The sequence below is a fragment of the Sarcophilus harrisii genome, chromosome 2, assembly GCF_902635505.1.
Source record: "Sarcophilus harrisii chromosome 2, mSarHar1.11, whole genome shotgun sequence".
Classification (NCBI taxonomy): domain Eukaryota; kingdom Metazoa; phylum Chordata; class Mammalia; order Dasyuromorphia; family Dasyuridae; genus Sarcophilus; species Sarcophilus harrisii.
In genome coordinates this window covers 86,317,356-86,344,366 of record NC_045427.1, presented here as the reverse complement: position 1 = coordinate 86,344,366, position 27,011 = coordinate 86,317,356, and the positions used below count along the sequence as shown (strand labels likewise).

Sequence of the window (27,011 nt, the reverse complement as noted above, 5' to 3'; positions counted from 1 at the left end):
ACTGCATGAATTATTTGGGAAAATCTATAATTTTGAAATGGTTTAATTTTGTAACATGTCTGAATTGAGGATATGAATTGAGGTCTTACTGACTCCAGATCCAGCACTCTCTCCATCACACTAATTGGCTGTCTAGGAGCTCCAACACCATTTTCTATATTATGCCTTCCTTGTCTTCTTTAAATGTCTAGTTCCTCCTTCCCTAAAATCCTTGTATTGAATGACCTTGTACTTATTTATTTTTTCTGTGCTGACTTAAATGTACACATCTCATTGGTACATAATAGGCTTTAGAAAATACTTTTTGCTTTCTTGTGTGACAATTTGCATATGGTAAATGGTAAAAAGATATCAAGAAAGCATATGACCAGAAGAGGAGGTGGATTGGTTATATAATAACAATAATAAGATATTTACTTTTTTTTGGGGAGGGGAGATTTAAGAAAAGGCATAGACAGGAATCATTCACGGTGACAATGAATTGCCACCATATGCACCAGTTAAGGAAAAAATATATCTACTAGATCATGGATTTTCTGGAAGTTGGGTCAACAGAGGGGAAACTCCATTATTTCAACTGAAGACTAGGGTGGTAGTGATATCCAGGAAGGTGTGAGAAAAACAGTGGACTTAAGAGTCCAGAGACCTGAATTCAAATGTAAGTTTTGAGTCCTGTGAGTTGGGCAGACAAGAATAAGTTGCCTAACCATTTTATGACTCATTTTCCCCATTGGTAAAGTGAAATTAATACTTGGACTACAGGGTGTGAGGTAAAGACTTAGTTACCCTTCCAGTCCTATGTAAAAATGGGAGCAATTGTTATTATTGTTATTGTTATCATACCTGCACCAGAAGTACCAGAATAATTTAGAATACATGTTCTGGGGAACTGAACTGAAGCCACAGGGATTCAATAGTGATAAAAGTTCAAACTCACATATTGAGTTTAGAGACTGTTGTGACTGAAGCAGCTGATGCTTTCTGAGACCGACTGGGGGGGGGAGGAGGGAAGAGAAACTAGAGGCAGGGAGGTCAATCAGAAGACTATTATAATCATTCTGACAAAATCTGGCAATGAGAACTTGTTCTTGGATGTGGCTTAATGAGTAAGGGGATGGAGATAAAGAGGTATTGCAGAGATGGAATGAATAGGGCTTGTCAATTGACTGTTCATGGGGGTGAAGGAGAGGGAAAAGTCGAGGATAATTCTAGTTTCAAGCCTCTGTGACTGCAAGTTTCAGTTATTTGCTCCTATCTCAATTCAATTCCAATTAATTGATCATTTTTAATACCTTCTTGTACCCAGGCTGTACAAGGTGATGTGGGGACAAAGAAAGAGGGGACGCAGCCTCTGTCAATTTCCTCTTAGACATATGCACCATTATTGACATATTCAACCAAATTTAATCAGGAATTTCCCTCGATACTCCTAACTTCCTGTTTGTTCTCAAGCTAAAATGTCACAGACAGTCCAAATCCCATTTGTGATCTGCTCGGCACTAACAGCTTCCCTCAGAGGAATGGAAACTTGGCTCTCATCCTGGCCAGCTAGCTCCCTTTTCCTCTGTTCTCCTCTCCTCCCTCCTTGGCCATTTAATATTTACTGCACCACCCCCCTCCCCTACTATTATCAAAAAGTAAAGGTCACCTGTCTGTTTACACAAATGCAATATTACACAAATCAGTGTTGGACAAGGAAGGCCGTGCACTGAACACACAGGGAACCCAAAGTGATGGGATGCCAACCTTGTCTGAAGGTACCGATCTTTCCCCAGAGTCAGCCTGACACCTTTTGTGTAACCCAGGAGGGATAGGACCAGCACTAACTAGGACCTGAGGTCTACTCTCTTTCTAGATCTATGATTATTGATGACTTTTGCCTGACTTAATTTCCTGACTTTCTAAAATTTGAGCACCAAAAGGTATAATCATATCTAAGTGGAATAGCTGTCACCTACTAGCATGATTTCATGTTCCGAGGAAGCTTTCATCATCTCCCCCAGTCCTGCACCCAAAATATCCTCTTCTTACCCACCCACATTAATGACTGAATTGTCCTCATTGGGAGAAAAAATTCCTTCTACAAGAAGACATTAAAGCACAGCTACCCCCGGGGAGAAGAAACACATTGAGTGTAATTTGCACTAACTCAACTATATCTAACTAACCCCAAATCAGCCAAATGAGACCCTGTTTCATATTTCATCCAGCCATCTTCCTGCCATTTGCTGTGTATCCTCCAGATCTCCAGACTTCTAGAGATAATGCCCTGGGGGACTTAATTGATTCCATTTTAGAGGCTCAGTCAAGGGTCCTTGCTGTACGGACTGGTATGCCAATGAAAATAAACTCCCATAGCTCACCCTATCTAACTAGCCTCAGACCATTCTTCATATCCCATTCAGCCAGACATCTTGGCCATCTTCTTGATTTTTTGCTTCATCTCCTCCCTCTCTGGGCTCTGAGAACTCTAATCAAATCAACATTGCCATTGCTTTTGGGGAAGGAAGTGTTCATCAACTTATGCCCCCATTTGTCATCTGCATGATTCCCCAGCCCAAATTAGCTTCCTTGGCTACTATTCCCCTATGTATGTATCATCCCCTATTGCAATGTAAGTTCTTAGGTCAGTGACTGTCCCTCTTTTATATTTGTATCGCAAGTATTTATCCTAGTGCCTGGCAAATAGAAAACATTTAATAAATGTTTTGCATTCATTTATTCATTCATTCACTTAGATATCAGTGATTAATATTAATATATTTTCTGAAAATAATTTATGTTAGACAAGGAGAGAAAGCAGAAAAGAAGGTGGTACCTTAGTAGAGACTTGGAAAGAGTAAAAAGCACAGTAAGGAAACATTTCCCAATATTGTCAGAAGCCAGTCCTCAGTAAGACCTGGTTTCCACGAACAGGTTCTGATAACATGCTTTTATTTACATTTCAGGCCTTGAAGTATGAGCTCCCTGCATTCAGTTTTTTTGCCTCTGAACTACCAAGTCATGCATAGATGCCCTTCAGGGAATGCATACTCAACTCAGGATCAGGCCTAAATCATCCCCTCCTTCCTAGATAAAAAGTTTTGCCATGTCTATTTATTAATTTCTATATTTCAGATTTCTAATATTTTTTGTCATGCTTCAAATGATCAGTGTCTTTTTTCAAGACCAAAAATATAGATAGGTAAATGATAGATAAAAAATTGATAGGTCATATAGATAGATGAGAATTAAATGATAGAAGACAAATATTTAGATGATAAAGAAAAAAGAAAGAACATTTATTAAGCATTTATCATATGTTCTGTGTCCAGTGCTGGGCTATGTATTGGAAATAAGATACAAGCAAGATATAAAAGTCCTGAAGGAATTTACATACTAGTGGGGGAAGACAATAAATAAAGGGGTAATAGAAAAGAAAGAAGGAGGATACCACCATTGGTAGCAGAAGAAAGCAAGAAGACCTCAGGGGGTTGTGTGAATTCCTGAACCACAGCAAGATAATGCAAAAATCTCACCAGAGTTGGAGAAACTGGGAATTTCCAAGATGAGTAGAGATGGTTAGAGGGTAGGGCTGTGGCAAGAAGACCGTGGGAAATGGTATAAATGCCTGGACCCAGGAAGATAAGGCAAAGAATTCACCTATTAGAGCTAGAGAAGTTGAGATGTGTGTAAAAAAGAATGATTTCCTGCATGGATGGATGGATGCTTGGAACTGGAACTCCACACTCCCTTTTATCTATTATACAGAATCAAGTTGCATTCTTTAAAGTCCATTTCAAAGGCTGCTTGCTTAATATGTGAAGTAAATTGGTAGCTGATAGAAAGAGAGCAGGAGTTCCAGGATCCTGCCAATCAGCCATGACTGATTCTTGCTTAATATAGGCAAGCGGTAAAGCTGCTTTATTCTGCTGAGGTCTTCTGGTCTTTACTCCAGTGAAATATGAGCTAAAGATTTTTTCATGGGGAGGACCAGGACTTGTAGGGATGGAGAGAAGCTTTCCAGACTTCCTCCCAAGACCTTTGATATTATCTCACTGTCTGAGCCAAAACTATTGTGGAATATGCTTTTCTCCACTAAGGAACTTTGAGAGAAGGGCAGCTTTGGTATGGTGGAATAATTCTGAACTGGGAGCCCAAAGACCTATATGTGCATCTTGATGCTTCCACTTATTAGTTGAATGACTTTGTGCAAGTTGATGAATCTGTTTTGTCTAAGGCAGAATCCTGAAGGACTAGCCATGTGGCCTTCCAGGATCTTCCTAGTCTCTTGGCTAAGGAGAATATATTTGGAAAAAACTCCCTAAATTAACCAGCTTCTCTTCCTGCTATCATTACTTTTGGAACACAAGCATTTGAGATGGTCCAAATGGCATATGGCAGAGAAAAAACTGACATCTTTAGTTCCTTAGTCATCTCTAGAAATCTATTTCAGAAGGAAAACAAAAGAAAATCCATTAACCAAAAGATAAGAGTTTGTAAGCAGCTCTAGGGCTTGATTGATTGATAAGGAAAAGTGCTGAGTAAAAGCTAGAGCTTGGAGGGTCTTTTCTAGTCTGGCCTACTTCCTCTAAAAAAGGAAGAAATCAACTCTTTCAAAAGTGAAGCATCAGTTTAGTCAGTCACCTTGAGAATTAGCTATAATAGGATTTGAATCTAGGGCTTTTGGTTTATTTTTCTCTGCACTATCCTCAGGAGAAAACTCTGGAAGCAGTTATGGATCCTCAATTCTCTTCCTTCTTTGGCCTTCTTCAGCATTTATTGCTTTTGCCACACAGTAGTAGTTTTTTTTACCATTAATAGTAGAAAATCTTGTATTGCCCTTCTACTTCAGGTGTCTTAACTTGTCTCCTAAATCTGGTCTGGTTCAGGTTGCCTTTTCTCCCAGTATGGGGTTGGGTTAGATTGGGCAATCAGTAAATTAGTTTGATTCAATTATCCTCTCTATACTAATGACTCCCCACCCTAATTTAGAATAGAATTCTTTCATAAACTCTAGATCAACATCAGCAGCTATCACTTATATATCTCCAACTGGATATTCTATGGGCTTTAAAACTTAACATCCCCAAAACAGAACATCTTATTTTCTCTTCTAAACCTACCTCTTCTCTACACTTTCTCATTTCTGTCAAGACCATCATCCCCATTACTCAGGTTCATAACTTCAACATTTTCCTTAACTCTTTGCTGTTGTGGATCTCCTACTGGTTGTCAAGTCTTTTTGATTCTACTTCCACAACGTCTTTTAAATCTACCGCCTCTTCTCCACCCAGGTGGCCACCACCTTAAGTAATGATGGGCTTTCATCACCTCTTGCCTGAACAATAGCAACAATTAGTCACCACCTCTTGCAAAGAGTGCATCAATATGCACTTTCCATGTGTCAGGAATTGTAATAAGTATTGGGAATAGAAAGAGGAGGAGGAGGAGGAAGAGAAAGTCTCTGCCCTTAGAGAGCTCATTTTCATATGGAGGAGGCCATATAAATAATTATGGACATAAAAAAAATATATATACACACACACACAGAGTGATTGGAAAGTAATCTAAGGGCAGTTGGGGAGGCGGTAGGCTGCTAGGGAAGCCCAGAAGTAGAACTGAAAGACAAAACATTCTGGTTATGGGGACAGTCGGCAGGAAGACACAGAAATGGAAGTGTGACTGTCAGTTTTGGGGAAAGGCAAGTAGGGCAGCATAGCCTGAACACTGAGTGCATGGAAGGCAGTAAAGAGAGAAAGGTCCATGTTATAAAGAGCTTTAAATGCCAAATGGAGCATTTTTATATTTGGTCTTGGAGGTAATTGGGAGCTCCTGGAACTCAATGAGCAGTGGAGAGACACTGCCAGATTTATGCAGGGGTCCTCAAACTTTTTAAATCGGGGGCCAGTTCACTTCCCTCAGACTGTTGGAGGGCCAGACTATAGTAAAAACAAAAATTTTGTTTTGTGGGTCTTTAAATAAAGAAACTTCACAGCCCTGGGTGAGGGGGATAAATGTCCTCAGCTGCTGCATCTGGCCCACGGGCAGTAGTTTGAGGATCCCTGCTTTAAAAAAACAAACAAAAAAACCAAAAAACTTCTTAGCAACTAAGTGCAAGATGGATTGGAGAGGAGAGAGACTTAAGGCAAAGAGACCAATCATTAGATTGCAAGTTCCTTATGAACAGACAATTTTCAGATAAAGAAATTGAAACCATTTCTAGTCATATGAAAAAGTTCTCTAAATCACTATTGATCAGAGAAATGAAAATTAAGACAACTTTGAGCAGAACCTTTACACCTTTACACAGCAACTACAAGATTATATGGTGATCAATTCCGATGGATGAGGCTCTCTTCAGCAATGAGATGATTCAGAGCAGTTCCAATTGTTCAGTGATGAAGAGAGCCATCTACACCCAGAGAAAGGATGGTGGGAATTGAGTGTGGACCACATCATTTTCACTCTTTTTGCTGTTGTTTGCTTGCATTTTATTTTCTTTCTCATTTTTTCTTGTTTGATTTGATTTTTCTTGTGCAGCAAGATAATTTATAAATGTGTATTCATATATTGGATTTAATGTATATTTCTACCATGTTTAATATATATAGAACTACTTGCCATCTAGGGGAGAGAGTGGGGGAAAGGGGTAGGAAATTACAACACAAGGTTTTGCAAGGGTTAATGTTGAAAAATTATCCATGCATATGTTTTGAAAATAAAAAGCTTTAATTAAAAAAAGAAAAGATTGTAAGTTCCTTGAGGTCAGGGGTTGTCCTCTTTATTAATTGTATTCCTAGCACTTAATAGAGTAGGTGTCATATAATAGGTGCTTAATAAATGTTTATTGGATTAGAAAGCTATTGGTGCAGGCAAGAGACAATGAAAGCCTGAACTAGGATGGTGTCAACAGAAAGAAGGGGACATATAAGAGAAATATGGTGAAGACAGAAATGGTAGGATTTGACAATGGCTTGGATAGGTGGTATGGGTGACATTAAACAGTAATAGACCTTGGTGACTAGGAGGATAATGGTATCCTTTTCAATAATAGGGAAATTGGGAAGAGGGAAAGATTTGAAAAAGAATGAATTCTGTTTGGGACATTTTGTGTTTGAAATACCTAAGATACATCCAATTCTAGATGTCCAAAAGGCAGTTGGTGGTATGAGACCAAAATCCAAGAGAAAGGCTATGAATGGATAAAAGATCTAGAAATCATGTGCATAGAGATAATTTAACCCATGGGAGTTGAAAAGTTTGCAAAATGAGATAGCACAGAGGGAGAAGAGAAGGTAGCCCAGGACAGAACTTGGGGATGACTTCTAGTTAGTAAGGGATGCTGCGAATGAAGACTCATCAATGGAGACATGGAGGAGTGGTCAGGCAGACAGAGGAGAATCAGAAGAGAAGAGTGTCCATAAGAGAATGATACTCTCTTAGTACACTAACCATGTCAAATGATTACAAGAGGTCCTGAAGAATAAGGATTGAGAAGAGATCATTAGATTTGGCAGTGAAGAGATCACAATAGCTTGTTCTTTTCCCTGTCTCATCTGTCCTCCACTGAACTTCCATAATAATCTTTCTAAAGCACAGCAGGACCATTGCATTCCCCTACACAAAGAACCCTGGCTAACCCCAAAGGACCCAGAATATGGTATGGCATAGCATGGAGTGATTTGGCCTGGTAAGGATGCCATGAGAGTCTATGGCATGCCTTGGTACCATACGGGGGGTTTAGTGTGGTGGTGCCATGTGGTATTATTTTATATAGCATGGCACAGTATTGTATGATACAGTACAATTCAAAATAGTTTAGCACAGCATACTGTAATTTTTAGATGATTTGTTATTTATCCTTTATTAATGTAACCAATATAAAAAATGACAATCATTAATTGAACACTTATTCTTTGGTAGATGTGCAAGACTCTTTTGGGGTCAGGCCCATGTATTTTGTCCCCTTAGTGACTTGCACTATAATCAGAACACAGCAAGCACTCAATATTTGTAAACTGCACTGAGGTTGAAATTGGAAGGCTTGGAAATTCAGGGGTTTGGCGGGGTCCCTATGTTGCAGTTTTCCCTTTGGGCTGACAATAACTGTAATACCTTATATCCATATGGTTTAACATTTTTCCAAACATTTTACAAATGTTACATCATGTAAAGCCCAAAACACGCCCAAGAGATCAGCAGGAGAGACAAGATCTTCATTGAACAAACAGGAAGAGAGATCACAGAATCCAAGAAGTTCAGAGTTGGAAGGACCCTCACGGGCTATTTAGGCCAACCCCCTACACTTCCCTGTGAGCAGTCACCCAGCCACTATCCCTCAACGCAGCCTATTGTTCTTCTCAATTTCTCTGGTCAGTGTGAGCTTCATCCTGACGTCAAGCCTGCAGCTGACACCTGCAGCTCGTGGTTCTGTCCAAACAGAACAAGTCTGATTTTTCCTTACACACAACAGGTCTTCAAAAGCAGAGGAGAAGGCCAGTGGAGTATCCCGGACCAGCTCCCAACTTCCTTGGCCAATGCATCCAACTCAATCTTTTTCTAAACTCAGTACAAAGGCAGTGGCTATTCTTGCTCTGACACTTAATGGCTTAAGGTAAATGTAGCACTTGAACTTTGCAAAGTGCTTTACATGTTACCTCCTTTAATTCTTACCACATCTTAATAAAGTAGGGATTATTATTATTCCCCTTTTACAGATAAGGAAACCAGTGAAGTTAAGCTTGCCCAGGATCATACAGGTAAGTAATGTTTGAGGCACATTTGAACTCTGTTTCCAGGTCCAAGGTTCTGCCCCCTACATTATCTCACTGCCTCACTAGGCTGAGAAGTCAAAGGCTAGATAATCTGAGTACATGATGACAGAAGTAGGAGAACATCACAGGAATTCCAAGTTCACAGCCTTCAAGGTAGGCTAATCACCTGCTCCTGCCAGAGCTACACTCAAAACCTTCCCATCTCTGTGGGCATAATGAGCATGCATGTGGCCAGATGTCCATGTCTATATGTACATGACTATCCATGTCCTGGCAGTGTGGGAAGAGGGCTGAATGGATAAGGGATCAGGAGAACAATTTGTAGGATTTGGGGCAGATGAGAATCTTTAAAGTCACTAAGTCTATTCCCTGTAGGTGAGGAAACTGCAGTACAGGGTGGAGAAGTAAACTGCTGAGATTCATAAAGCTGACAAATATCAAAGTTGTGATGGAAAGTTAGGTCTTCTGACTCCAAGCTCCATGCTCTTTACATTCTTCCATTTTGCTTCTACTATTCTTTTATCTTTGTGACTCTGAACAAGCTGTTTTTTCTCCCCAGGTCTCAGTTTCCTTATCTGTACAGTGGAAGGTTTAGCTCTAACCCCTATGATCTGAAGGTACTGAATTTTATTTGTGAAATTTATTTATTTATTTGAAATTTATTTGTGTAAAGATACTTAGAGGTTTTTTGTTACTATTAACAGGAAACTGAAAGAACCTGCAGAGACAGACAAAGACAGAGATAGAGAGACAGAGTGAAAAAATATTTGGCAACCAAGAGGACATAATGATGAATTCTGGTTTTGCCAAGACAGTTTATGCTTCTTTGTTGGCATTTTCATGTTATCTGCATTCTTCCCCATTTGCCACTCCTTACTACATGAACCAATGGTCCCCATAAGGATGGTGATTCTCAGCATCTCAGAATGATGGCTAATAGAAGTCTTTTCTTGTGAATTTTGAATTGAAATTTGTATTTTGTTGCTCATATCACTAACCCAGAGAGGCAAGAGACAGTGAGAGAGAGAAAGAAAGAGAACGAAAGAGAGACAGAGAGACAGACACAGAGAGAGACAGACAGAAAAGGAAAAACAGCCATCATTAATGGGAGAATGAGTGAAAAGGGATCCTACATAATCCACAATCCAAAACAAAATCCAACAAAATTAATGAGAAAAAGGGAGGCAAGAAAGCTGGACAAAAATGGGAGGGAAAGGAAAAGAAGAGAAAAGGGAAGCAGGAGAGGACAGAAAGAGGAAGGGAGGGGGGAAGAGGATGAAGATGAGTTACCCTAACTGAAGCTGTGTTTACATGTGAACCAGCAATGCAAGCTGGAAACCCATCCAAGGAAAAAGGTGGAGTCACTTTGTTTATCACTTTGAATCTCCTTTCAACTGTAAGCAACTGGCCTGAGAAGTGACCTCTTCTTTTGGTTCTCAGAGATTGGCAATTTAACTGCTAATTATTTTGTATATAAATCCCAGTAGGCAGGGCTGGATAATTAAGCTTTAGTTTCAGTAGGGAAGCTAATCCTTCCCACTACTAGACTGTTAAACACCCCTATCAGAGGAAGGGAGGAGAGACTTAGGTAATACAACACAGTGGATGATTCCAAACTAATCCCTCTTTAGTTGTGGAATCTTCAGAGAAACTCAGACAGGAATACACACTCACCCACTTAATCCCCCTTCCTTTTTTGGGGCTCAGTCTCTTCTGTGGGCAGTTTGGCACCCAGCGGTTAGTAGGGAGGTTGTGGACCTGGTTAATCCAAAAGGCATAGAATCCATCTGCTTGTAAACATACCCCAAAACTCAGATGTGTAGGAGAACTAAAAAATCAAAGGGAGTGGGAGGGATGAGGGAAATAACATGTATGGATCTATGTCTGTATGGATATGTGTGTATATATGTAACTATATGTGGATGTGTATGTATACAAACATGTCTGCTGGTGGAATTTCTCAACTGTACATGCTTTTAAGAATATAAGATCTACTTAATAAAATTTTGCCTATACAAGTAAAGATAATGGAAACTACAAGGAAATATATGCTAAGTAACAAATTCATGGAAAAGATAAATAGTACAGGAGTTCAGAGAAAGGGCCTGACCTACAGAGGGTAACTTCAAGGAAATGAAATTTGAGCTGGACCTTGAAGAATGAGCAGGTCTTGCTCGGGCTCAGGGGTGGATCATATAGAATATTTTGGACAGGATGAGAAAACAGGATAAACAAAGACCCCCAAAGAGGAATGCAGATGGTGGCATTCAAGTAAGCCAGGAGAATTCATTTAGAGGAACAGTGGAATATAAAATATGGTAGGACTAAACTGTGACAAACTTTAAAGTTCAAACTCAGGCTTTGGGTCTTATTTAATAGATTACAAAGAATGTTTTTGAGCATTCAAGGTGCATGCATTAAACTTTTCTCATATGACTCCATGGAATATGTCAACATCTCAGATTCCCATACTAATACATAATGGTCTGCTGTCCTAGCATCATAGATTGACAGTAAAAAGGGATCTCAGAAACCATCTAGTCCAACTACCTCATTTTATATAGATGGGGCAACAGAGGCCCAAAGAAATTCTGTAATATTCCTAAGAACACAGGTTCTAAGCAGCAGAGATGGCATTCAAATTCAGATTATTGGCTTTTAAATCCAATGCTTTTCCCATTATACTACCTTATCTTGTAGACAGCCCATCTGCTTACCTCTTGGTTGCTTTGATTAATGGAAATTGAGCTAAGTTTCATTGTACACCATGTGAGATGTTATATAATAGGTTTTGCAAAATTTAAATGTGAATTATTGTTCTGGAAAGTTAAACTATCATTATTGTGTGAATGAATATTATAAATATACCAACTATCATCATCATCTTTATAATTAATAGAGGGACTAGACCTGTGGTTTCATTGGTATATGGAACTCTCACATGAGGAAACACCCTCCATCAATTCAGTTTGACATCTTCTGTAAAGAACTGCTTAAAGCCTTGAGTTGTTAAGGGAGTTGTCTGTTATCACCAAACTGGTATATGCCAGAGGCAGAACTCTATCTGGCTTCTCGGCCTGTTCTCTATATACTGTGCTGTCTTTTCTCTTTAGTTAATATTAGTATGCGGAAAATATTGTACAAAAGGAAAACTATCTATCGATTCTACTTCTTTCCATTTGTTGCTCTTCTAAGAAGCATCTTCTTCACCTAGGCCCATGTCTTCACTATTTCTTCATGAGCTACACTTTATTTATGATTGTTCAATTTTCCTTTTATTATTTTTCCATTGGTCTGGTATGTCTCCTACTCTTACTCCCAATACCATCACCCAAAATGTTTATCCATCCTTCAAAACCAAACTGTAAAGGCTTCCTCAATGAAGCTTTACATGATTACCCCCAATGCAAAATGCTTTGTCTTTTTGTCTATGTTCCATTGAACTCATAGTCTCATCATCTATCTAGCTCTTGCCATATACAGTTTTGTATTTTTAATTGTATTTTCATGTCCAGGGTCCTTAGCTAGATTGTAGAATTCTCAATGACAGAAATTAAGCTACGAACACACACACACACACACACACACACACACACACACACACACACACAATGTTTTGTGTCATGATCAGAAGTGATCCCATCCTGTCTTGTTTGCTAGTTGTTTTTGCACTTCCTGTGTCCCCATAGTGCTTTCACCATACAAGGTGATCCAATCAATACTTGATTGATTGAGGCTTGGGATTTGACTCAAACCAGATGGGACCTACGTGGACTCAACCAAGGCTGCAGCTCCTTTCTTTGAGGGGGTTATAGCCAATAACAATAAATCCCTTGACTTGAATTTAAGAAAAGGAGGAAAAAGTAGGAAAGAAAAACTAACTTAATGTAACAGTTGACAGTAGCTGAAAAAAAAATCCCTCGAGGATCTTTAATATCCTTGTTTCTAATAATAAGTAGTCATTCCTTCCAGAATTCCTGACCTCAGAGCAGCCTGCGTAAATGCGCCTTCTTCCTTACTGGAAAGGGAATGAGTGAGTGAGTGTGTGTGTGTGTGTTGTTTTCTTGGAAGGGAGATTCAGGGGGGCAATAAGCAAAGCTAAATGGTCTTCAAAGAGTCACTTCCTGTTGGGTGCCTTCTACTACCTCCTTCCCCCTACATCACAAACCAAGAACCCCTTGTGACTCCTCCTTTCCCGATCCTATCTGTTGGAGACAGCTAAGACAAACAAACTCAGGAAGTGGCAAAAGGTTGGGAAACAGAAGAAATCTATGGCACTGAAGGGAAAAGTGAAGAGATTGTGACTGGTCTGCAAGGGGAAGGGGAAGGTCACCCCAAGGTCATTTTGTGCCAAGCCCTTCAAAATGCCTTGCTTGTACTTTCATACAAAACTGGCACATACATTTGGCCAGGGCTCCAGGGACCATTCAAATGTTAACATTCGCAATGATAAACAACCCAGAAAAAAAAAAAAAAGGTCCTTCTATGTAAGCAAATTGGAACAAACAACTAATCTAAAGCTGGTTGCTAAGAAACCAGAGGGATAGCAGCCAAAATCAGTCCAACTGTCTAGAGTTTTCATCATGTTTTTATTTTTAAAAAGTAAAAGACAAGAAAAAGAAGCTAACCTGTAGATGACGCCATGTTGGTGAAGGAACATGAGTGCTGAAGTGACCTCTGCAGCATAGAATCGGGACCGAGGTTCATCAAATTTGCGAGAACGTTGAATTTGAAACATCAGGTCTCCTCCATTTACATATTCCATGACGAAAAAGAGGCGATCCTAAAATTAATCAAGAAAGAACATTTAGTTAATTTCCCTTGAAATGATCAAAGGAGTCTGTTTTACCTGCCCACCGCTTCAGGCACACCTGCATGAGGAATCTGAAAGAACAAGCTTAGATCTTGAGGCTTGGAGTGTAAGGAAGAAAGGCTAACCCCCAAGAAAGCAACAAATGAGAAAAGAGCAAAGAAAAAGAAGAAAGGGAAAGCTTGGGGATAATGAGCATGGCCTAGGAGCTGGGTACTACCTCAGAGGAGGCATCTTGCAAAGAGTGCTACAGGGAAAGTCAGGGGATAGGGGTTTTAGCACTGAATCTGTCATTAACAACCTAAATGATTTTGGACTTAACAAATATGGGCTCAATGCTGTCATCTATAAAATGTTGCAGAGAGCAGTTTCTGTCATATTTACCTCTGTAGTATTTGTAAGAGGAGTAAATGAAATAATGTATGTGTATAAGCCTTGATAATTATAAATTTAAGTCACCTTTGAATATTGCTTAGACCATCCCTAAAATGAAATCTCCTTGAAAAGAAAAAAAAGTATGTGTGTACACACACACACACACACACACACACACACATTTAAACAAAGAATTACTCTCCACTGCTACATAATTTTGGAAGTAGAGACTAGTTGAATTCCCAAATTTTGAAGAGAGTTTTCACATCTGTAGAATAAGCAAAATAACAGATTATTTCCCCTTCCTTCTCCCTACTTCCCCTCTTTTCTCACTATACTACTAGAAACTAAAAAACTTACAAATGCTATTGTTCCAAGGGATCTTTTATACCCGTCTTCATTCTTGCTCTTTATGAAGCAAACTTCCACAGAGCTGCCTCCAAATACTAATACCAAATACTAATATTGTAGAAAGTGAAGGCCAAGGGACAAAGTAGTCTCTTTGGGGAGGACTCTCTCAGATCCCCTCCCATTATGTACTTCTAAAAGGAATTCCCTAGTCATTGGAATACTAGGGGTGGGGGGGGGGGAGGGAGAAGGAGAGGAGAGGAGAAGCAATTGATGGCCCCTACAATGAGATTAGGGCATGGATGTATGCAAGTCCCTCTGAGCATGTGAGAGGAAGAAATATGTGAGAGGAAAAATGGGTAGGGACTCAAAGGACAAGCTACTCCAATGTATATGGAGACCAGTTTTTTTTTTAGGGAGATTCTTTGCTAGATTTTCATTCATGTCACACTACTGACTCTTCTAAGCCCTCTTCCCTATTATCTTGCTTGGTAGATTGATCATATTCCATGGATCCAATTAATATCTCAACATAGATGACTCCCTGATCTATCTATCCAGGATCTTTCCTATGACATCTCAAATTGGTCATTCTGTAAGCATCTCAAACTCAACATGTCCCAAACATTCCCAAACATGGGAATTATTATTTTTGTCCCTGAACCTCCTCCTTCTTCTCACCTTCCCTGTTATTATTCTTATGAAGAGTACTACCATCCTCTGAGTCACCCACGCTTAGTTTGATCACTTTGGTGGGATCCTTGATGCTTCACTGCCATTTATCCTACAAATTCATCTTTTGTATATGTTGAGCAGTACCTTCTCGAGGACTAAAAGCAGATGCTATCCCTGGACGATTAAATCAAGCCACTCTAACCTCCACTCGCCCTGGAGTTTATTTTGGTCAATGTTCAGAGATTTGTGATTCTAACCACAGCTTCATGCCTATTGTACTAGAAATGTTGACCCTAAAATATTTAGGGTCAACCCTAACCCTAACCCTAAAATTCGCGCACATAATGCAAACATCTTTGAGAAACCAATATAGTACTTAAGTATTAACAGAGTTTGACACCTCCTCAAAGCCATGCCTCAATTAGAAACATCAGCATGATTTCACATTGCCGGCCTAACCATCATTAACATTTTCTGCTTGTTCCAACTACAACTCATCAGTATTGAAATAATGTATATTTATTCTCCAGAAGAAATTCTCAAACTCCCAGAAATTCCGTTCCCCTAAGAGAAAAAATGAACGAAAATCTATTTGCCCCTTTCATCTGCCCTACTATTATAGGCATCTCCACCCTAACCATTATCATACTTTTCCCTTGTCTTATTTTTATAACACCTAAACGTTGACTCCCCAATCAAATCCAAATTCTACAAATTTGGCTTATCCGACTCATTACCAAACAAATAATAACAATACATAACATTCTCCCTTTCTCATCTCTGCCTTCAGGCCTCCTGAAAAATCCAACTCAAATTCTAGCTTTAGAGGGAGATCTTTCCTAATATGCTAGTACCTTCCCTCTGAATTGACCTTTCATCTAATACCTTATCTAGATCTTATACATATATATGTACTATCTAAATACGTAACAATATACTACTCTTGTGTGTGTGTGTATGTGTGTGTGTATGTGTTTTATTTATGGGTTATCCCCCTTCCCATTAGATTAGATTAGAAAAGCCATATTTTTGCCTTTCTTAGAACACAGTAAATAAGAAATGCTCATTGTCTGATTGATTGAATACCCAGCGAAGGATGAAGTATATCTATGGTATTAAGAATCTGCATTCAGGTTACACAAGCCAGATCTCAGGAGAATGTGTTAAGACAAATGTTGAATTTTTCATATTTTAGTCAAACAAACCCAGTTTTGAGGTTAGGCTAAGGGAATCATTCTATTCTCTGGATCAAAGATTTTAATCTTTTTTGTATCACACATTCCTATACAAGACTATTGAAGTCTATACCTCTTTTCTCAGTAAAAAGATTTTGCTTTTGCTATTCAAGATTCAAAATGGAAGGAAATTCTTAATTTCAGTTAGAGTTTACTGAAATAAAAAAAGTGATTTTTTTCCCCAAACAAGTTTATATATACTCTGAAATCTATTTATGAATCTTTTATGGGACTATCAGCTCCACGTAAACAATTCCTGTTCCACACCCTAAAGGGGGAAGATGAAAGTATGGCCTGCTCTGCATCAAACATGTCAACAGCACAGTTTCTATATTTTTCAGTTTGAAACTGACCACAGCACACATGGCATGCACACATAGAGAAGACAGTAAGGGATGGCTTCCTCCCTCTCTCTTTGTGCTTGCTCTCAGCATTTCATTTCTTTTTTTTTTTTTTGGGGGGGGGGATCTTGGCATTAGTTAGTGACTATTTTTATCCTTGGTGGACATGACATGGTGACATGAGATAAACTATAGTTTAATATGGGACATTGGGGAAGTTGTGAATTCTCACTCAAGCCTCCCAGTCTCAAAAAGCTTCCGTTTGCAGGTCAGATTTGGTGTCTTGGGTGAGGAAGGGGAGGGTTGTTAGAGATGGGAGGTTTCTACCTCCTCCCCTTCCCATCATCAATCTCTCCTTAACTTCTTTCCGCCTCTGTATGAGCATGTTTAGCTCTCTCTGACCTAATAAATGATCAAACATCAACTTAAACCCTTCTCTTGATTCTTTAACATCTTTTAGTTGAATCTCAGGCTTCCTACCTCATTTAATTGAAATAAAATACCTCTTTGAACTTCAGGTCACTCTGTTGTAAAAATAAGAGGGTTGAACTACATAGCCTTTAAGGTGCCTTCTAGTTCTCCAGCATGACTCCCCTGATTCTATTTCTGTCTTTCTTTACCCCAGAACTTTCTGAAAGAGTAGTTGGCATTCATTCTCTCCATCTCTTTGATATTGTTTCATTCATCTGACATTTTCTGTGTCATCTCGGATGGTCACTGAATCTCTTTGGTTGGGTCTCCATTTACTTAGTTGTCAAATGAGAAACTCGGACTAAGATTCTCTCTAAGATTTCTTTCAGATCCAGAGCTATGGTCCCATAGCTCCCAACCCTGTTGTGAACTGGCTTCCATACCCATGATCATCAGGGAAGATTGTGTGCTCTATGAGCAAAGCAGAATTGAATTAGCCCAGAGAAAATATGAGATGAGCAAAATAAGAGAAGCTACCCCAGGTGTTATTTGTGTCTGAACTGTAGCAGAGTATTCCAAGCTCATATTAGCCACAGTCAGACACACTGTAACTTGACTTTAATATAATAATGTCATTTTGGTCCTTTTCAAGAATGAAAGACAAGGCTTAAAGCTAGAAGAAACCTTAGAAGTTATATAGGTCAGCCTCCTTTGTTTCTTCACAGATAAGTAAACTGAGACAGAGAAGGCAGAGAGAGACTTACATAAAGTCACCTAAATACTATGTTTCCCAACTCTATCACCTTCCTCAAAGAAATAATGTACTGGTATCCATTTATTGAGAAGCTACATCTTTTACAATGCCAAAAGATTTCTAGTCTAATAAAAATTTTGTCAAAATGTCATTTTAAATGTAATGCATATTTGTATATATTAAAATTAAACTGAGTAGAGTATATCACACTAATTTATCAGTATCTCAAAGCACTGTTCTTTTAAGGATCTCAAATAACTTTCTTTTACATCTATCAAGTCAGATTTTTTTCCCTAATGGTAGTACTTAACTGTGTTATTTTTATCTTTATATTCTCATTAAATAGCATGGTTCCCCAGCACATAGTAGGTAATTAATAAGAGCTTTCCAATTAATTGATTTGTACATGTATAGTGCTTTATATTTTAGACAACACATTCATATACATTATCAAAATATTAGTAATGGCATTATTATCTAAAAAAAAGTCTCTTCTTCTAAACTCTAGTGATATTTCAAAGCTCTCTTATAAAGAGTTCACATTTTGCCTTATATTATACTTGTGATCATATCCTATCTTTCCTATTAGACTATAAATATTTTTTGATTGGAATGAATGGAAGAGTCCCATTGGGGAAGAGATTATTTCCTACTTATCTTCCCATCTTCCACAATATCTAGTATAATGCCGTGCTCATAGCAAGTATTTTAAAAACATCTTCTGTGGTCCAATCTTCACTTTATAGATGAATAAATTGAGGCTCAATAATTATTTGATCAAAATGATACATCTAGTGATCAAACTAATGTTAGAACCCAAAACTCTAAGAATGTGCTACATTTCCTTTACTTTATCATATTCCCTATTATCTTAGGTTGCATATTCTCAGGGATCTAAAGAAAAGACAATATCTGCTATAGGAGAAGAGGGAAAAGGGAGCTTAGCTAAGTTGCTGTGGTTGGATAAGGAGGAGATTGAACTTGGGTTGAGTTTAAGTCATTCCTTCGGGAAAGGATGGGAACTTTAATGGGGTGAATCCAATCTTTTCTGTGCTACTGGGTGCATCTAACTCACAATTCACTAAAAGTTCTCTTGTGGTTCAAAAGAACAATTATCCATCCCAAAATAAATACCCAAATAATTCATGTAGACCATACAAACTCAAATAGAAATGGAGCCACTAAACCACACATAAAGATTCATTGCAAGAGGCATATTGACTTAGTTTTAAAATGTTATATTATCTATCTTTTATTGTATTTTCACTTATTTTGCTAAATATTTCCCAGGTACATTTTCATCTGGTGCAGGCCACACTGGGGTGTGTTGTGGCCAGCATGCAGATGTGGGTCACAAATTTCATACCTCTGGTGTAGATCATGGGAAGATGAGGAACATTAGTTGATCCTCCCTGTATGAAATTGCCATCCTCCTCTGCCAGTGATGTTATTGCAATTTCACCGCAAAAATCTTCTAAATATCCTACTCTAAGAACAGACTAGATTTACTTCTGCCCAAGCAGAGAGCAGCAGATGGGACAGGATCTTAGGGAACTGTGTTTTAAAATGTACTTTTTTAAAAGGTCAGGAATGGAGCTCGGGTGGATTCCAGCCAATTTCCACTGCTGTAAATAGCTTTGTGGAAGCCTTACTGGAGGCTGTTCCAGGCCGTGATCCAAAGCAGTATGGGATTAAATCAAGTGTCTCTAATCTATAGAGTTTGCAAAAATATGAGTATAAACTGGACTGGATTGTTTCTTTCTGCAGAATCTTATGATCAGTGAACATTTAATGAATACCTATTATTGAGTCTTCTGCCTGGTGTTAAGAATACAACTTACAAGAAGTAGCTCCTTCTTTAATGGAGTTGCAATCTAGTTGGGGATGTAGGGCATATATGTAGTCCTTTATCAAGGTGGCTGATGGGAAGTACAGTTTCTTTTTTCTTTTCTTTTTTTTTTTTTTTTTTTTTTTTTTTTTTTTTTTTTTTTTTTTTTTATTTATTTATTTTTTTTTTTATTTTTATTTTTTTTTTTTATTTAATAGCCTTTAATTTACAGGATATATACATGGGTAACTTTACAGCATTAACAATTGCCAAACCTCTTGTTCCAATTTTTCACCTCTTACCCCCCCCCCCCACCCCCCCCCCTAAATGGCAGGATGACCAGTAGATGTTAAATATATTAAAATATAACTTAGATACACAATAAGTATACATGACCAAAACATTATTTTGCTGTACAAAAAGAATCAGACTCTGAAATATTGTACAATTAGCTTGTGAAGGAAATCAAAGATGCAGGTGTGCATAAATATAGGGACTGGGAATTCAATGTAATGGTTTTTAGTCATCTCCCAGAGTTCTTTTTCTGGGTATAGTTAGTTCAGTTCATTACTGCTCCATTAGAAATGATTTGGTTGATCTTGTTGCTGAGGATGGCCTGATCCATCAGGACTAGTCATCATCTAGTATTGTTGTTGAAGTATATAATGATCTCCTGGTCCTGCTCATTTCACTCAGCATCAGTTCGTGTAAGTCTCTCCAGGCCTTTCTGAAATCATCCTGTTGGTCATTTCTTACAGAACAGTAATATTCCATAATTTTCATATACCACAATTTATTCAGCCATTCTCCAACTGATGGACATCCATTCAGTTTCCAGTTTCTAGCCACTACAAAAAGGGCTGCCACAAACATTCGTGCACATACAGGTCCCTTTCCCTTCTTTATAATCTCTTTGGGATATAATCCCAGTAGTAACACTGCTGGATCAAAGGGTATGCACAGTTTGATAACTTTTTGAGCATAGTTCCAAACTACTCTCCAAAATGGTTGGATTCGTTCACAACTCCACCAACAATGAATCAATGTCCCAGTTTTCCCACATCCCCTCCAACAATCATCATTATTTTTTCCTGTCATCTTAGCCAATCTGACAGGTGTGTAGTGGTATCTTAGAGTTGTCTTAATTTGCATTTCTCTGATTAATAATGACTTGGAGCATCTTTTCATATGACTAGAAATAGTTTCAATTTCTTCATCTGAGAATTGTCTGTTCATATCCTTTGACCATTTTTCAATTGGAGAATGGCTTGATTTTTTATAAATTAGAGTTAATTCTCTATATATTTTGGAAATGAGGCCTTTATCAGAACCTTTGACTGTAAAAATATTTTCCCAGTTTATTGCTTCCCTTCTAATCTTGTCTGCATTAGTTTTGTTTGTACAAAAACTTTTCAGTTTGGTATAATCGAAATTTTCTATTTTGTGATCAGTAATGATCTCTAGTTCTGCTTTGGTCATAAAAACCGGGAAGTACAGTTTCTTTCTGGAAATAAGGACTGAAAAATCATGGGAGGTAAAAACCACTGTGGGATCAAAAAAGCTCTAGAACCTGTGCCCCATAGAGAAAAAAGGGATCTAGGATTATTTGGCCAAAGAGTAGCACCAGCCAGTCAATTACAAGGAAAGAGTGCCAAAAGAAATATAACCATGAGAATTTGAAGCCTTGACTTGATTCACTGTCTCTTGTAAGAATGACCCAAATATTCAGAATTTTCTGCTGCCCTGTGACAAGGTGAATTTATCCCCTCTCCACTTCTTTCTCCTACTCTGATTCAGCAATTCTAGGAAAATATGCATCATTTACACTTAAAACTTATTTGGCTGCTAGCTATACTTTTTTTTAATGGGATTTATCTGATAAATATGAGCGAATTTTCATTATATTCTAAGCAAGTACTTGTTATAAAGGAATAGACAATACTAAGGGGAAAGACAAAGGAAGGGTTTAGACATAGTAGAAAAGTCTCTGTTAATCTATTTGCTGTGCAAAAATGTTTATGGCAGCTCATTTTGTAGTGGCAAGAAACTGGAAATTGAGTGGATGCCCATCGGTTGGAGAATGGCTAAATAAATTATGGCATATGAATGTTTTGGAATATTATTGCTCTGTAAGAAAAGGCCAGCAGGATGATTTCAGAGAGGCTTGGAGAGACTTACATGAACTGATGCTGAATGAAATGAGCAGGACCAGGAGATCACTGTACACAGCAACAAGATTATACAATGATCAATTCTGATGGAAGTGGCTCTCTTCAACAATGAGATGATTCAAACCAGTTTCAATTGCTTAGTGATGAAGAGAGTCATCTACAGCAGAGAGAGGACTGTGGGAATTGAGTGTGGTTCACATTTTCATTCTTTTTGTTGTTGTTTGCTTGCATTTTATTTTGCTTCTCCCTCTCTCTTTTTACTGGTTTGATTTGATTTTTTTTTTTTGTGCAGCATGATAATTGTATAAATATGTAGGTATATATTGGATTTAACATATATTTCTACCATGTTTAACATTGGACTACTTGCTATCTAAGGAAGGGCATGGGGGAAGGGGGGGGGGAATTGGGACACAAGGTTTTGCAAAGACTAATGTTAAACAATTGTCCATGCATACGTTTTGAAAAATAAAAAGCTTTAATAAAAAAATTAAAAATAAATTTTATGTGCATGGACTATTTTAATAGCCTTTTAACTAAGCTACTTGCCTTTAGTCTCTCAGTTCTCTTCCATCCATCCTTCACACCACTGCCAAAGTAATCTTCTTGAGACATGGGTCTGATTATGCTGGGGCCATATCTAAAGAACGTTGATTAGCATCCCATGACCCAACTCTGTCCTGAGGCATTTAAGACCTTTATAACATGACTTCAAACCAGATTTTCTAGACTTGTTTTATACTATTCCCCTTCATAAATTCTCTGCTATGGCTCAAGGAAAATACTAACTATCCTTTAATTATTCTCTCTTTTGTTTTCATGTATTTGCATAAACTGTTCTCTATGATTAGAATAGATCCACCTGTTGAAACACTTCTCTTTTCTTCAAGACCTAACTTAATTGTCACTTCCTGGATCCATGAAGTCTTCTTTGATCTTCATTAATTGTCACCCCTAGCCTGAAAGAATTTCTCCCATAATATTTCATCCCTTTCAGTATAAGATTTCTCCCAAGTATTGATTACATAGTAATTTGTACTATAATCCTTAATGTACCTGTTTCATCCTTCTATTGGACTGGAAGCTACTTGAAACTAGGGATTGTATTATTCTTAACCTTGCCATTTCTAACATCCTGCATAAGTTGTAACAGAAAGAACACTGGATTTGGAATTGGAAGGATCAGGTTTAAATTGAAGCCTGGTTGTGTGCTGCTTATGTGATTTTGATCTAATCACTTTGTTCCTCAGGTCTTTGTTTCTTAAGTTGTTAAGTGACAGAATTGCACTAAATACATTATGTGTATCCTTCTAAATGTAAACTCAGTGGCATGGTCAGCAGTTAATACAGTGTCTCTAATTGAATTGAATTTTCCATACTCCCTTCAGCATCTAGAACAGAACCTTGCACATAGTAAGGGCTTAGGATCACTAACTTGATACGTCTCCTTGGAAAACACCATGTTTATTTTGCACATTAATTTTTTTTTAATGAACAGTGAAAACCAGAGATAGTAACTGCTTATGGAGATGTTTTGGAGTGCCCATATTGCTACTGGAATTAAATGTAAATGGTGCTTTCATCCCAGTCAGCTCTTTATTCTCTGGAATTTTCATGCCTTTTAGGAAACAATGTTGTAATCAGAAATCTCACCTATGGTGTCAATCAAGGCTGGAAGTACTGTGGCTAAGCCTAAAGTGGATAGAAAAAAAGACTTCAAAACAGCCAGATCAGAATGTAGATCCAAATCAGGTGGGAGAAAGGAGGAATGTTCAGCAGGTTGGGGCCCCAGATCTTTCAAAGCAAGAAGCTGACTGTTCCAAAGGAATAGTCCAGGGGAAAATCTTTCAGTCAAGGTAGGATTCCTCCCTCACTCTATTGCCATAGAGTAGAGACATGTACATCTACTTGGGGAGTGGATGATATTGGAATGGCATGACAGAAGAGTACTAGGAGGTTTGTTTAAAGTCAGTATCCATAAATGAGATAAGAAAAATATGATTTTAGAAAATCATAGGTACCTAGAACTTTACTCAACTGAATTAATTGGCTAGAGAGGAGCAGACCAACAGATTGGACTTATAGTCATTTCTCAAACCTATATATACATCTTAGAACTCAGTTATATACTGTCTTATCCTTTTTTTGGGGGGGGATAGGAGAGTAAGGTTGGTCTATTTTTTTCTCCCCAGTTAGATTTTAAGATCCTCAAGGACAAGTACAATGTTTTATGTAACTCTATATTTTGCATTGTACCAAGCACAGGACTAAATAATCCATCAGCTCAAGAACAATAAACATGAAATAATTTGTTCTTCATTTGGAAAAGGACTAATGACTTCACAAAGTGAGGGGCATTTAATAATCCGGCAGAGGTGCACAAAGTGGTCAGCATCACTGTTTCTTCCAGACTCATATAACTCTAGTGGGATAGGATAAAAGTCAAGATGATTGGAGATGATTTGAGATGCAATGGATGACCTTGTTGTCTTGGATGTCTGACCAAATTAAAGCACCTCAGAGTGCCTGCTTCAGTTGCCTTTGTGGCCATTGGGACAAATTGTTCTCATCTGCCCATTCTGCTGAAGGAAGTTTTCACATGCTTTGGGGTGGACAATCCCCAGACATTTGATAAATATTTGCTAAATGATTAATCATTTCTCCATTCAAAAGCAAGCATTGCACAGAGGGAAGAATACAAGACTTGAAATTAGATGAGCTGGGTTTGACTGCTGTCTAGTTACTTACTACTTGGATAAATCCCCTAACCTCTCTGGGTCTCAATTCCTCATTGTTAAAATAAATTGGATTCATAAATATGTGATTTAATCTATAAATCTATTAATATGATTATCCTGAGCTGAGTGTATCTAGAAAGAGCATAAACTAATACTTGCCCACTAAGAGGTTGAGATCTATCTGGGAAACCCAAGATGAAAATGCTAGAAAATAAAATCTATATGTAATATAGATTAAATGATGACCTCTTGATTGTCTTCTAGCTTGAAACTGATTATCCTAAGATTTCTGTCCTTAATCATTTTTTTTTTAAATTTATTACAATATGAGCTAATTTTTTTTTTACTTTAGTTTCTTTCTTAGGCTTTCTATTTCACCTAGCTCATTTTGACAAGTCAGAATGCAAAAATGTGATCAAGAAGACTCAAAATGAGACCCTTTTACTCCCATTTTCTTCCTTTCACTAAATGGATCCTTTTTGACCTCTATATCCAATGAATCTAAGGGAGCATGCTTTGAGGCACATGAGAATCTTAAATCATTCTGGGAACTCCTTAATTACATAAACTTGAAATAAAAAGAAACCTGGCAAACATACCAGCTATAAGCTAATCCCCTCTTGGCATTCTTAGAGGGGAAAAAAATACACACACACACAAGAGAAAAAAAAAAAAAAAAAACTTCCCGGTAAAGTAAGCAAATATATTTTCAGAGCTAATCAGAGATTGTAAGAACCTTTTTTTTCCACACTCCCTCCACCCCCTTTAATCTCCCTTAAATATCTAAAACGCTGGGGTCTTGTGATAGCAAGTAGAATAATGAAATCAGAAAGAGAGATTGTGTGTCTTAGTTAATAATGATCTGCCCAGACCAAAGGGACACACCACGTGTTTACGATTCACATAGGGCTCCATTTTCCCAGTTCACTAAACCCTTCCTGTCTTTGAAGGGAAGATGGGGCAACGCCCTGTTCATTTTTCAAGGTGTGATCGATAGCCAGGAGCTTCCTATAAGCAGCACCAGATGTTCTTGCCAATTGGTTTTGTTTGGATACACAATTATTCACCAGCTCTTAGCTGTTTATATGTGCAAAGATTCATTCGTGAACCAAGTTCATTTAAGTGCTCAACAAAGGATTGGTGGGGAATGACTCCACTTTGATCTTCTGATTACAACATAGAGATTATCTTCAATTTACTCTTTGGGAGTACTTCTATGCCCCTCCTGCCCTGCCATCCCTCACTCTCCCTATAAAGATCTTCTTTTCCTTTTGCCATCTGGGGGAGTGAAAGAAGAAACTATTCAGTCACAAGATGAAGTTAGTGTGGGTCATATAGTTGCCCCCAGTCCCTCAACTGCTTCAGCATCCACAAAATTCATGTGACCAATTAAACAATTCTGTTGCCTGCTAAAGAAACACAGACAGTGGATAGAATGCCAGCCTTGCAGTCAGGAAAATGTAGATTCAATTCTACTTCTGACAAATGTCTCAGTTTCCCCAGAAGATACCTTGATGATAAGGCTGGCCACAGGCATTGGTAAGGAAACCTGGAGTTCTCTATACCAAATCAAGTCACAGATTTGGCCCAAAAAAGAGACAAATCTACATTGAGTGCTACCCTGAGCTGAGTGCATCTAGGAAAAGCATAAACCAAGTCCTCGAACACAACACAGAGATCTAGGTGGGAAACTAAGATGAACAAGCTAGAAAACATAACATCCGGCCTAAGGCAGTACAAGTTTTAAGTGATAAACTATGTGACTGAAGCAACCTAAAGGGCCGAGCAACTCAGAGGAGAGAACTAAGAAAGAGTCAGAGTAATTTAGCAAGACCACACTCTTTCTGTCCTTAATAGACATGCTGTCTCCCCCATTAGAACGAATGTTTTTTATATTTCTTTGGATCCTCAATGTTTGGTACTTTTTTTGTTTTGTTATTATTGTTCAGTCATGTCCAACTCTTTGTGACCCCATTTGGAATTTGCTTGGCAAAGACACTGATTTTCTTCTCCATCTCATTTTCCAGATAAGGAAACTGAGGCAAACAAAGGTAAGTGACTTGTCCAGAGTAACACAGCTACTAAGTTATTTGAGGCCATATTTGAACTCAGGAAGATTCATCGTCTGATTCCAGACCTAGCATTCTATCCACCTGGTTGCCTAACAAAAGGTAATTTAAGGTTATTTGGAAAGAGAACAGGATTAGGAGTCTAGCGGTCTAGGTTTTCATTTTGGTCCTGAGGCTAGTAATCAAGGTGAACTTTAACAAGTGAAGCAATCTTCCTGGACTTCAATTTCCTCAACTATAAAGTTGGCTTACATGATTTCCAAGTTCCTTCCCTCCCAGATCTGAAGATTCATTGATCCTGTCATTGATTGCAAAACAACAGAATGGCACCTTGGGAATCATGGTCATTCTACATGGTCAATCCCATACTGAACAGTGTTTAACTGGCTTACTCAAACAGATTTCTGTCCAAAGCAAAGGTGTTTGTTTCCTTGAAGGAAGCCATTTACTTGTGCCAAAAAATAGCCAAAGGTGACTGTTGTAAGCCAGACAATGCTCAC

At 38.2% G+C, this 27,011-nt stretch overlaps 1 protein-coding gene across 2 annotated transcripts in view; it reads right to left on the bottom strand.

Moving 5' to 3' along the window:
• PRKCE (protein kinase C epsilon) overlaps window positions 1-27,011 on the bottom strand; it is a 648,280-nt gene that overhangs the window by 103,616 nt on the left and 517,653 nt on the right. For both annotated transcript variants that reach the window (XM_031950425.1, XM_003758303.3), the window contains exon 11: window positions 13,385-13,539. In XM_031950425.1, the coding sequence (XP_031806285.1) occupies window positions 13,385-13,539 (155 nt within the window). The remainder of the gene's footprint in view (window positions 1-13,384; window positions 13,540-27,011) is intronic.